At 46.9% G+C, this 13,427-nt stretch overlaps 1 protein-coding gene across 1 annotated transcript in view; it reads left to right on the top strand.

Annotated features, from left to right (window-relative positions):
- Window positions 1-2,842: 2,842 nt before the first annotated feature.
- The window catches only part of LOC309381543 (uncharacterized protein), a gene marked incomplete at both ends in the record, with an annotated part of 91,087 nt that continues 80,502 nt past the window's right edge, over window positions 2,843-13,427 (top strand). The window contains 2 exons of the mRNA XM_081932677.1: window positions 2,843-2,870; window positions 5,411-5,991. Of these exons, the coding sequence (XP_081788803.1) occupies window positions 2,843-2,870; window positions 5,411-5,991 (609 nt within the window). The remainder of the gene's footprint in view (window positions 2,871-5,410; window positions 5,992-13,427) is intronic.

The following is a 13,427-nucleotide window of genomic DNA, read 5'->3' as shown; positions in this document are numbered from 1 at the left end:
CCCGAAGGGACTCGGGGCGGTGTACAGACAATATACAGAAAGAATAACAAAGCAACACACAAAACCAGACATAACCAACTTAAACACACAGTCCGTACAAAACCAAACTATTTTACGATAATTAAAATAGTACCAATTAAAATCAATTTAAAACCCCAAAATTTAAAAATTTAAAATGCCATCCAGGAAGGTCAGGATTCAATTATACTATATTTTGCTTTCGATTACAATTGAGCCAGGCCAGCTAATTTGAACAAGTGGGTCTTGAGTTTCTTACGGAAGGAGCGGAGATCAACAGTAGTTCTAATATCGGGGGGGGGGAGGTCGTTCCAGAGGGTTGGGCCCATCACAGAGAAGGCCCTACCCCTGGGCACCGCCCGCCTGCATTGCTTAGCGGAAGGTACCCGGAGGAGTCCCTCTCTGTGAGAGCGGATTGGCCGTAGGGATGTGTGGTGTAGGATGTGATCCCGCAGATAACTAGGTCCTGAGCCATGGAGCGCTTTAAAGATGATAATCAACACCTTGAAACGCACCCGAAAAGCCACAGGCAGCCAGTGCAGCTCGCGCAGGAGCGGTGTTACATGGGAGTACCTAGTACTCCCCATTATTGTCCGCGCGGCTGCATTCTGGACCAGCTGTAGCCTTCGGGTGCATCTCAAGGGGAGCCCCATGTAGAGAGCATTGCAGTAATCAAGGCGGGAAGTCACCAGGGCATGAGTGACTGTGCGTAGGGCGTCTAGTAGGGGGAGCAATTGGCGCACCAGGCGAACCTGGTGGAACGCCCCCCTAGCCACGGCTGTCACATGATCATCCAGCGACAGCCGGGAGTCTAGGAGGACGCCCAAATTGCGTGCCCTATCCACCGGGGGCAATTGTTCACCCCCAATGGCCAGAGATGGAACATACTGGCTAAAGCGGGGCGCCGGTAGCCACAGCCACTCCGTCTTGGAGGGGTTGAGCTTGAGTCTGTTGTCTCCCATCCAGACCCGGATGGCTTCCAGACACCGGGACATCACTTTGTTTGTTTTGTTTCCAACGTCATCTAGATAGGATTGTAGGAAGTTATCACCTAGCCCTCTCCCAGGGAAATGAAATATCCTAGGAAATATTGATAAGGCAGAATATTATATTTTCCTGGAGGTGAAAAAAGGGAGAAACACATTTTAAAAACCAAGTAAATTCCTGCAGCTTCCTGCCATCCTCACTTTATCAATGGGCCATTAAGAAGGCCAAGCTACTCCACTTTACATAATAAAGAGTTCTCCCCTTCAGCTCCAGGGGGGATGGCAATGAAGGCAGGATAATATTGCCTTTTACTCAACTGACCACATGGCATCTAAACTCAATCAAACCTGGATTCAAAACTCAGCCTAGAGGGTTGCCCCTGCATGGGCCCATGTGAGTCTGACAACCAATCAGAATACATTTCTTACACAGGAACAGGAAACAGAGAGGTGGGACTGAACAGGTTATAAAAAGCCTAGCAAGCCCCTCCATCTTCCCTTCTCTTCTTCTCCACCAACATTGAAGCATGTGATCACCTTTTCTGTTCAGGGCTCAAGCCATGCGGTCCTGTCCACCATTAAAACCATCTTTCCAAGCAGCCTCCACGTCTCCGGTGTCTTTTTCCCCACTTGGCGCCAAACCCAGAAGGACATTTCTTTCATCAGGAGATACTATCATGCTCTCTGTATTTCTATTATGCTCTCTGCTCTCTAGAGCAGCCTTCCCAATTCCCAGTGTACTAAGATTTCAGCCTTGAGAATTCCCAGGCTGCTTTGGAAAAACACTTGGAGGTCACTAGTTTGGCAGGCTGGAAGCTGATCTAAAGATTCCTGCATTTTAGCTGTCACTGGAGATCAAAAACTCTACATCCTAACATTTTTATTACTGATTCACTTGAGAGCCAATAGTGGCTGTTTCCGGATCTGCAGACCCTGGTCAATCATGCCCTAGTTACTTGCATATTGGATGACTTCAATAAACTTTGCTGCCCTTGAAGGGTATCCAAGTTTTAGCTGGTAGAGAATGCAATTGCTGTTTAAGCTATAGGTGCTTCTGAAGCAGCACACCTCTGGTCCGTGAGTTGCCTTGGTTGCCAGTTTGCTTGCAGGCGCAGTTCACGGTGCTGGTTTTGGCTTTGAAACCCTTCCTGGCATGGGACTGAGCCTTTCCCTGCTTATTTCAGCCTGCCCAAAGAGACTTGGCAAAGACGACATATGACGGGTGCCATCAGCTGGGGATCTGCCTTTGGTGAAGCTGAGAAGACATGTCTTCAATGCTGTGGCTCCCATCTTATTGAATATCCATTCCCCTGAAATGAGATCAGTTCGACCCCTTCTGATCTTCTGGAAGGCTCTCAAGACCTGGCTACATCCTCAGGCTTGGGGCTCTAAGGCAATCTGAGATATGCTCAGATGGTTCTATTGCTGAGGTGTCCATCTCCATCCATTTTATTGCCTGGGGGTGGGTAGGTTGTATAGTTGTTTTTATATTACATATTTCTTAATATAGATTTTTACATTTTTATATATGTCATTTATATGATTGTGATTTTTAATCTGATTGTTATATACTGCCTACCATTGCTTTTGGTAAACTGAGGGGTGGGGAGGCTACACACATTTCATTTATGTATAAATAATCTAAAGGATGACTTTAGAGTAACTCAATTGAAGTAGAACTAATAAAGATGGTATAAAAGTAAAGTAGGATTGGAAAGCCGGCACCCAAGGATTGCTGAACATATTTTGGCCATTTCTCTTTACTGGTCTGCTACTTTCTTGGCAAAAAACCCTTTTTTTCACAACTGTATTACAAATACAGGACGTCCTTGGTCACCATGCACAATGGGACCAACAATTCCATCAGTAAGCAATGCAGTTGTAAGGTAAAATCTCACGGGACCACACCAACTTGTGACCTCAGTTGAAGGTATGTTTGTTAAGTGAAGCACCACCAGGTGTTAAGTATGATAGCCCATGACTGTGACTTGCAATTGCCTACTTATTTTTCCACTGATTCTGCTTGTCAGAAGCAGGCAGTGAAAACTACAAATTGCTATCATGTGACAATGTGATGCTCTAACAAGTATGAGCAACAGCCATAAGTCTCCTCATTCAGCAGCCTTAACTTCAAATGGTTGGTGAAAGAGGGGTCATTTAGCAAGGCCAACTCCAGGCTTTTGTTACTCATTTCTTGAATTTCTTGAACCCAAGCTTTGGCTGCAACTAGAACAAAATGATCACTTGTACCTTCTGTGTATAGCAATGGCACTTAGAGCTGAGGTGGTGCAGTGGTTAGAGTGCAGTACTTCAGGCTACTTCTGCTGACTGCCAGCTGACTGCAATTTGGCAGATCGAATCTCACCAGGCTCAAGGTTGACTCAGCCTTCCATCCTTCGGAGGTGGGTAAAATGAGGAGCCAGATTGTTGGGGGACAATATGCTGACTCTGTAAACCACTTAGAAAGGGCTGTAAAAGCACCGTGAAGCAGTATATAGGTCTAAGAGCTATTGCTATACACCACCCCATAGTGATTTACAGCACTCTTTGGGTAGTTTATAATGTCAGCATATTGCCCCCAACAATCTGGGTTATTTTACCAACCTTGGAACGATGGCTGGGTCAACCTTGAGCCTGTCGAGATGTTACACCCCTTTTAGGCGGCCTGCACTGGTTGCCGGTTGTTTTCCGGATGCGATTCAAGGTATTAATTATGACCTTTAAAGCGCTCCATGGCTTAGGCCCAGGGTACCTGCGAGACCACCTACTGCCATCAGTAACCTCCCACCGTCCAGTGCGATCCCACAGAGTCGGCCTCTTCAGGGTGCCGGTGGCCAGACAGTGTCGGCTAGCAACCCCCAGGGGGAGAGCTTTCTTTGCGGGAGCGCCTTCCTTCTGGAATGAGCTACCCCAGAGCTTCGCATAATCTCCGACCTCTGGTCCTTCCGACGTGCCCTAAAAATTTGGCTTTTCCAGCAAGCCGGCCTGGCCTGAACAAAATAAAATAAATGATTGATTTAATTGTTAATTTTAATCTAATTTTTAAAATGTTACTATTAATTGGGTTTGTTTTTGAATACTCTATCTAATTTCTTTTTAACTTTTGTAATATGTGTTTTTTTTAATGTCGTACGCTGCCCTGAGTCCTTTGGGAGAAGGGCGGCATATAAATCCAACAAACAAACAAACAAGCAAACAAACAAACAGTTGTTAAATAAATCATTGTCGTCGTTAAGCTAGTAACATTGTTGTTAAGTGAATCCGTCTTCCCCATTGACTTTGCTGGTCAGAAGGTCGCAAAAGGGGATCACATGACCCAGGGACACTGCAACCATTATAAATATGAACCAGTTGCCAAGCATCTCAATTTTGACCACGTGACCAGGGGGACGCTACACATGGCGTAGCTGTGAAAAATGGTCATAAATCACTTTTTCAGTGCTGTTGTAACTTTGAATGATCACTGAGTGAACTCTTGTAAGTCGAGGACTACCTGTAATTGATCTTTTGTTAACAGCAGGAGAAAACATTGCCTAACCTTAAAATAAAGTAGAAGAAGGCAGAGGTAGTTCTTGATTAATGACCACACATGTTCTGGCTGTTCAAAATTACAATGGTGCTGAACGAGGGGCCTTATAACTTTGAATAACTTTATTGTCACTTTGAATGTACACTAATCGGCATACATTAACACGTGGTGGCTCAGTGGCTAAGACGTTGAGCTTGTCGATCAGAAAGGTCGGCAGTTCGGCGGTTCGAACCCCTAGTGCCGCTACTTGTCCCAGCTTCTGCCAACCTAGCAGTTCGAAAGCACGTAAAAATGCAAGTAGAAAAACAGGGACCACCTTTGGTGGGAAGGTAAAAGCGTCCTGTGCGCCTTCCGCGTTTAGTCATGCGCCACAATCTAGTTCGGATGTATACACAAGTACCTGGCGAAAGAAACGAACCTTGCGAGTTTTGGAAGCAAGGAAATGTGTTATAAATGGCAAAGGTAATACCGGGCGCCTTTCCCTTCAATCTTCACCTGGATTCACCCACGTAGGAAAAAAAAATCCCCTCTTTGACAATCCGAAGGGCTTCCCAACTTCCCTGCACGGCGCAGGACCCAGGGAGGTGCAAACGCCTGATTCAGAAGGGCGATCCCGAGATCATCAGTCCTTCCCTGCCTTTTGCACGCAACGCCGCCCCAGCCTCCGTTTCAGCCGCGGATCTTTCTGCGAAGCTCCCCGCCCCTCCCTCCTGCTCTCCCTCCTGCCCGCCCCCCCACCCCAAATTCTGGGAAGGAGAACAGCGGCACTGAACCTCCCTGCAGGGCCGGAAGGTTCCCCTTTCATTCTCTGGCTACCAGGGCCACTCTAGACGGCGCGTATCTATCGTTCGCACCCCTTTCCCCTTTCGTTCTCTAGCTACCGCAGGGCCACTCCAGACGGCGCGTATCTATGGTTCGGATTCATTAATTGCAGAGCGCAGAGCCAGGGTGGCGAAGCGAAATCGTGGCGGAAACGATTCGCAGTTTCTCTTCTCGGGCTCAGGAGCCCCGAAGCAACCGACGCCCATTTTTCCCCACCTGGAAAACGGAGAAAGGGGTGCGGAGAGGCTGGTGGGAGCCCCCTCGGACTGCCTTGGGGCAGGAGACCCGGTGGAGGGCAGGAGATATCCAAGGATGGAGGGCGCCCTCGTCCCGGAGGCTCTGCGCCGCCGCCTCCGCGATCGCTACCGCGATCGCTGCCGCCAGGAGGCCGAGAGGCCCCGGGAGCTTTGCAGCCGCCTGCACCGGCTCTGCCGTCAGTGGCTGCGGCCGGAAAGGAGCAGCAAAGGGGAGATGCTGGAGCTGGTGGTGCTGGAGCAGCTGCTGGCCCTACTGCCCCCGGAGATGGCCAGCTGGGTGAGGGAATGCGGAGCCGAGAGCTGTTCCCAGGCGGTGGCCCTGGCCGAAGGCTTCCTGCTCAGCCAAGCCCAGAGGGAAGAGCCGGGAAAGGGACAGCAGGTGAGGAAGGGCTCTCATCCTGGGAGCTGAGGATGGAGGGGGAGGGGAGGATCAAAGATCCATGTTGCAATAAAGGAGAATATTTGTAGCTCGAGGATGACACGGGGAGGGGGTTGTACTTGGTGTCTCTGAGTGTTGTCCCCAATTCGGGTTTGAGCCTGGTGCTGAGGCCAATGAAGGAGGCCAGACACAAGATGCAGGTTTCGATTTCCTTTTTATTGGAGTGCTCCAAGGAATTTTGGGATTTTGGCCTGGACCGGCCAAAATGCCAAGATCCAAAGATTAAGAAAGCTTTATACATTTTCACTAAAGAACAAGGCGGGACAAGGCGGGATAATAACAAATATCATCTAATAAACATTTTAGTAATGATCTAACAAGGGGACACTGAGGCTCAGTGGCAAAGACGCTGAGCTTGTCGATCAGGAAAGTCGGCAGCTCAACGATTTGAATCCCTAGTGCCTCGTAATGGGATGAGCTCCCGTTACTTGTCCCAGCTTCTGCCAACCTAGCAGTTCGAAAGCATGCAAGTAGAAAAATAGGAACCATCTTTGGTGGAATTAACAGCGTTCCGTGTGCCTTCAGTGTTTAATCATGCCAGCCACATGATCACGGAGACATCTTCGGACAGCACTGGCTCTTTGGCTTTGAATCGGAGATGAGCACCGCCCCCTAGAGTTGGGAACAACTAGCACGCATGTGCGAGGGGAACCTTTATCTTTTAATGATCTAACAATTGGTTCTATTGGTCTCTAGCCATCCCTATTCTTCAGCTAATGAAGCTCCAGGAGTTACCTAATACACATTTTATTTGCTCCAGACCATCCCTATTCCTAACTTTTAGCTGAGCTATGCAGGACTATGCAAATTTTTCGTTACTGTTATCAGTCCTCTAACCACCTAGAATTGCTACAAGTGTTACTTGTGCATATTCTCTGTGAACAAGCATTCTTTGTTCTTGCCAGAGAGACTACACAATGACAGGATTTCCTTGCTGTGTTTTAACAGCCAGCCCATCATGATCTTGCTTGTTTTCTTGCAGAGGTTTCATTGCCAAATTAGGTAACACCCCCAATGCTAGTAAGGAGTGTTGTTTGCTGTCAGTTTATATTCTGGTGGCTTGTCATGTCAGGGTTGCTGGGAGTTAAAGATTCTTTGGTTGGGCTGTTTACTGTTAGCTCTTTGGCAATTTCTTGATTGGGGTATTGTTTATTTCTCGATTGTTGGTCTGATGTTAACTTTGGAGTTAACCTTATTCTGATCTGGGTGCCGATTGCTGGTGGGGAGGTGCTTGGGTCATTTTGCTTCCTTTTCGACTGGTTGGTTGTCTCTTTTGCATAGTTTATACACGTTACTAGTGTCTATGTCTCAGTTGATGGTTAATTTGTCAGAATGCCAGGCTTCTAGAAATCCTTTGGTGTTTTTGGACTCTGTCTGGTCTAGGATGGTCACATTTTTCCCAATTGAAACTCTGGTCAAATTTGTCCATATGTTGTGAAATTAAAGAATTTTCATCATGTCTTCTGACTTCTTGTTGATGTTCATGGATGTGTTCTGCCAATCTTCTGCCTGTTTGTCCTCCATAGTGGCTGTTGCAGTCCTTACATTGTGTGTTGTAGATCAGAGATCTCCAACCTTCGCAATGTTAAGACATATAGATTTCAACTCCCAGAATTCCCTAGCCAGCCAGTACAGTATCCAACCTACAGCATGGCTGGCTGAGGAATTCTGGGAGTTGAAGTCCATAAGTCTTAAGGTTGCCAAGATTGGGGGCCCCTGTTGTAGATGACTCCTGGTTCTTTTTTCCCTTCTGGAGTTGTTGGGTCTTTTGTTTGCTTAGGATGTTTTGAAGGGCCTTTAGTTGGCTTGTGTGCTATGCTGATTCCATGTGGTTGTAGTAGTCTGTTGGTGGTTTCTGAGATATTCTTGATGTATGACAGTAATTCTTTTTAGGGTTTGTGTTGGTTGTGCTGTATTGGGTTGAGTGGTCAGGGACTTTTTGATAACGTTTCATGGATATCCACTTTGTATGAATATGTTGTATAAAGCCTCCATTTCCTTCTTCTGCTGTTTGGGGTTGTTGCAGTGCGTTTGGACTTATCTAAATAAATTTCTTACACAGCTTCTCTTGTGGGAGTTTGGGTTGTCGCTTTGGAAGTGGAGCAACTGGTAGGTATGGGTGGAAACTCACATTTCTAGTTTGCCACTGTGGTCTCGGTTGATCAGGATGTCCAGGATGGGTAGTGAGTTGTTGTTTTCTTCTTCTCTAGTAAACTGGATTCCTTTCAAAATGTTATTGATGGTCCTGTGGGTGTTCTCTAATTGGTCTTTTTTTATTATGGTAAACGTGTCATTTACATATATGACCCATATTTTTGGTTGTATTTGTGGAAGTACTATGACTACTAGACATTGCATGATGACCTTCGCTGTAAGTCCTGAAATTGGTGATCCCATAGGTGTCCCTTTAATTTAGACCATCCCCACCAACACTGAAATGGCAAGCTACCAGCATCTGCATTTCCTGTATTGGATGAGAAGACCTCATCTTTCTCCCGCTATCATGGCTACCTTTTACAGAGGTACAATTGAGATCATTTTAACAAACTGCATTACTGTTTGGTTCAGTGGCAGCAGCGCCTCGGATAGAAAGTCCATACTGAGAGTGGTAAGGACAGCCAAGATTATATATAAAATATACTGTGTTTCCCCGAAAATATGACCTTTTTGAGGGAAAAAGGTGCATCTTATACTCTGAAAAATACATAAAATACATCATTTTATATACATAAAAACGCAGCTTGCTGTTCTAACTCCCCTCTATTCATCACTTACTCAGAAATATAAGTCATAATCAGAGCAGAATCCCTGGATTCTCTCTGAATTGGGCTAGGGAAGCAAAAAAAAAAAAGGAATGCGAACTAACATGGATATTATCCTCTGAAAGTGGATCATGAACCAGGCTGTTTCTTCAGATGCAGGAGGAGAATTCAGCTGAGCTCTGGGGCAGAGGAGATGGATCCAGCTCTACGCAGGACCTGTTTTTCAGGAGGATCCAATTTGGGCCACTTTGCCAGGTAAGGGCAAGTTTCTTCTGAGAGCAATAGAGTTTCAGCTCCATCCATTTCATGAGCTGCTTTTAACACCAAGCGCTGAGTCTCTCTGCGTTTGAACAGAATACCCTGCTGAGTCACACATTTGACTTTCAAGTTTGTTCTGGAAATGCAAACAAGAGACAATTCGCAGGCAGGGAATCTTGTATTAGAAATGCAATTTATTTGTAGGAAGAGTTTACTATTTCTTAATACTATTCAGTATTGTCTAAAAGGAGTTGGAAAAGAAACCCATGAATTAAAACAATAACAATGGGATTTAACCTACTTGAGAAGGATTGTTTTATTAAATTTTTTGTGCCACCCATCTCCTTTGTAAGGTGACTGTAAGTACACGAGCAAAAATAAAGCACATGAAGGATAAACCAGTAAGCCAACACTAAATGGCTGTAACAATAAGGCTTTTGGTCAAGTGACCTGCGATTTCAAGGACATTACCCATATTTTGAAACAGGTTAGGAAAGAAATTGCTAGTGACTAATGTCCTGTTTTGTCAGGAATTTGGTCAGCGGGGCAGGTGAGTCTAGGGCAAGGGTGTCAAACTCACACCATCATGTTACCATGTAACATATCGGGACTTTCTCCCCCCTTTGCTAAACTGAGGGGGGGAGGATGTGACGCATCTGGCCCATGGGGTGTGAGTTTGACACCCCTGTTCTAGGGGATTTTCTGCCCAAAACCACCTTGCTGAGTTATTCCAGCCCAGTGCGAAGCTCCCCAAGGGTGGCTTGTGTTGCATTCTACAGCCTAGAAGCACCTAAGTCATGATTTGCACAGCTACAGCTTCCCAGCCCCAAGGACTATTTGGACTGGAAGACATGGATCTGTCGTGAAAGCAGATGGCCATTTGGTCTATTTCAAATCTCTGTTTTCTGTTGTGTGCAGGAAGAGAGGAAACTTTCAACTGTTTCCCGGGATTGTCTGCTAAAGAACACTTTCCCCTCCTCTTTCTAGAGCTCTGATGCCTTTGAGGAGGTGACTGTGGATTTCACGGAGGAGGAGTGGAGGCTGCTAGATTCTGGTCAGAAAACCTTGTGCTGGGAAGTCATGAAAGAGTTTTCTAGGAATTTGACTAATCTGGGTAAGGCCAGGCTGTTCATCTCTCTATAAGGCCATGGCAGAAATACTCACTCTATAGTGAGTATTCAAATCTATATTTGGGAAATATCCTAGATCAGTGTTGGTGAACCTATGGCACGCGTGCCACAAGTGGCACGCGGAGCCATTTTTCAGGGCACGCGAGGCGCTGCCCTGTCAGCTGGCCAGCGCGTGCATGCGCGCGCTGGCCACCTGAGTTCACCTTTTTAAAAGCTATTTTTCGCCTTCCCCAGGCTCCAGAGGCTTTATAGGAGCCTGGGGAGGGCGAAAAGAGCCTCCCCCCCCCCGGAGGCTTCAGGGACCGTCCGGAGGCTTCCCTGATGCCTTCGGAGCGCTTAAAACGACCCTCCGAGCAACCCGGAAGTCACTTCCGGTTTGCTCGGAGGGTGGTTTTAAGCGCTCCGAAGGCTTCAGGGAAGCCTCTGGACAGTCCCTGAAGCCTCCGGAGGGCCTCTTTTCGCCCTCCCCAGGCTCCTATAAAGCCCCTGGAGCCTGGGGAGGGCAAAAAAACCATGTAAAAATGGGGGTGTCGCGCGTTGTGCGCGCATGCGCACTGGGGGGGTGTCGCGCGTTGCATTATGGGTGCGGCACACCCGCACTCGACCCCCCTGCGCTCCCCCCACTTGTGGCACGCGAGCCAAAAAAGGTTCGCCATCACTGTCCTAGATGCTCCATGGAAATGGCTGAACAGATTGACTGAGCAACACCAAAGCCTAAATATGTTTCTTGGCTGAAAAACTTATTGAATCCCATCAGAGTCTCCCAGATAAGAATTTGCAGATATTGCATCCTGGCTAGACAAGTAGATTGTCACCTGCAACACAGATTGGCATGTTTTTGAAGGGGTGGGGGCCTCCTTCACCCTTCTAAATTCTAATCAGAATGTTGATTTTCTTTTTTTCCAAACAGCTGATGTGTCTGTGAATGAGAATGGAGGGGAGAAGTCGTCCACTTCTCTTCCTGTTGTTATTCGTGGCTTCCTGTCCCAGCAAGATCAGGAAGAAAAGACAAAAGGGAAACACAGAAAAAAAGAAAACATGAATTTGAATTACATAAATACGGCAAAAACCAGACTAAAGAAAAACTGCCTGGCTGCAGACATTGTAGAGAATAACTCCTTCACTCCTACTTCACCAAAGAAACTGTATAGGAAACACAAATTACGTAGCTCTGTAAAATCTGGGGGGGATTCCAGTCAGAGCAGAAAAAGGGAACTTGGCATGCAGAGTGGAAAGAATTTCAGCAATAAGAGTAACCTTAATAGCCCCCAAAAGATCCACATCACAAAGACACCACATAAATGTCAGTATTGTGGAAAGACCTTTACCCAGAGTGGACATTTTAATCTTCATCTAAAGACGCACACAGGAGAGAAACCGTATAAATGCTTCGAATGTGGAAAGACCTTCATCCGAAAAGATCAGCTTGATCTTCATGGAAGGATCCACACGGGGGAAAAACCGTATAAATGCAGGGAATGTGGAAAGAGGTTCGGGATCAAAAGTAGTTTTAGTCGCCACCAAAGGAGTCACGTAGGGGAGAAACCATACAAATGCCTACGGTGTGGAAAGGGCTTTTTAATCAAAAGTGCCCTTACTCTGCACCAGAGGATCCACACAGGAGAGAAACCATTTAAATGCGTGGAATGTGGATTGAGCTTAATTACCAAGGGGAAATTGAATCGCCACCAAAAGATCCACACAGGGGAGAGACCCTATAAATGTCTGGAGTGTGGAAAGAGCTTTACCCGAAAAGGACATCTTCATCGTCATGAAAGTATCCACACAAGGGAGAATGTCATGGCCCCATTGGAGCCCAATTCAGAGGAGGAAGAGGAGGAGGAGCAATAAGAAGAACTGGGACTGTCCAACAGGGATAGCAATAGTACTTAGACTTATATCCCGCTTCACAGTGTTTTTACAGCCCTTTCTAAGCAGTTTACAGAGTCAGCCTATTGCCCTCAGCAATTTGGGTCCTCGTTTTACCCACCTCGGAAGGATGGAAGGCTGAGTCAACCTTGAGCTTGGTGAGATTTGAACTGCCGAACTGTAGCTAGCCATCAGCTGAAGTAGTCTGCAGTACTGCACGCTAACCACTGCACCACCTTGGCTCTCTCTTAGCATGTTTGGAGAGACCAGGGGCTTAGGAAGGTGCTGTCCCAGGCCTCAACGGGGTGCTTCCTACCTGCACAGACACAGTGGGAGTATCGGCTGCTGACAGGCAGTGCTGCTGATAGGCAGCAGATCTCCACTGATGAGGAACATCTGGCTCCTCCATTCTATCCAAGGGCAAGGAGAGCAGAGCTTAGGCAAGCCCAGAGAAGGGCTGCAAGGCTACTCAGTCTTGACTTGCCCCAACCCTCCTTACAACAAATACCTGGGATGTGGAGTAACTTAAGGAGAAGCCATGGGGAGTTAGTAGCCTTTGCCAGGAACAATTGTTTGCTTTGGCTTACACTCCCCCAGCTTTGACTCTTGCCTGTTGCTGTTTGCCCTTGTCTTGCTTTGAAGATTGCTCTTCGCCTTTTGTCTTGCACCTTGACCTCATTTTGTTGACTGCTTCCGGCCTGTGCTTCTCTTGCAACTGCTCCTTGCCTTGGACCTTTTCTTTGCCTGGAGGACTGCCATTTGCCTTGGACTCAGACTTGTGGACTGGACTTGAAACCTGGATCTTGCCTTGAGGGTGTGTTCCTGCTCTTGGGGCTATACTTGTACTTATAGGGGCTGTTGTTTGGGGGACTGAGAGGTGGCTGTCTCCAGAATAGCGTGGGGATGGAGCCATACTGTGGTTGGAGGACAGTTTCCTGGACCATTTGTTGAGATAAAGAAAAGATGATCTAGAACACAGGTGTCAAACTCGCCTTGTCACATTGCTGTCACGTGACGTTTAGTGACATTCCCCCCCCCCCATTTGCAAAGCTGGGGTGGGCAAGGCCTGCGCATGATGCATCTGGCCCACATTCCGCCAGTTTGACACCTCTGCCTTGACCACCTGGGTCATAACAGAGAGATCGTGTAAATGAGTGGAATGTGGTTCAGTAGGAAGACTCCTCTTAATTGCCACCAGGGCGTAAACCAGCTCTCCCCAAGCCATGGATGACGGACCGGTCCTCTGCCTGTTGAGAACCGAACTTTTAGAAAGATATTTTTCTTCTAGATAGATATTTTTTGCAAGAAAGAAGCCATGATATTTAGTGCAAAGAATGGACAAAGGATTACAAAAGAA

Source organism: Natrix helvetica, assembly GCF_964273705.1.
Source record: "Natrix helvetica genome assembly, chromosome: 1".
Classification (NCBI taxonomy): domain Eukaryota; kingdom Metazoa; phylum Chordata; class Lepidosauria; order Squamata; family Natricidae; genus Natrix; species Natrix helvetica.
This window is presented reverse-complemented; position numbering and strand designations above follow the sequence as displayed.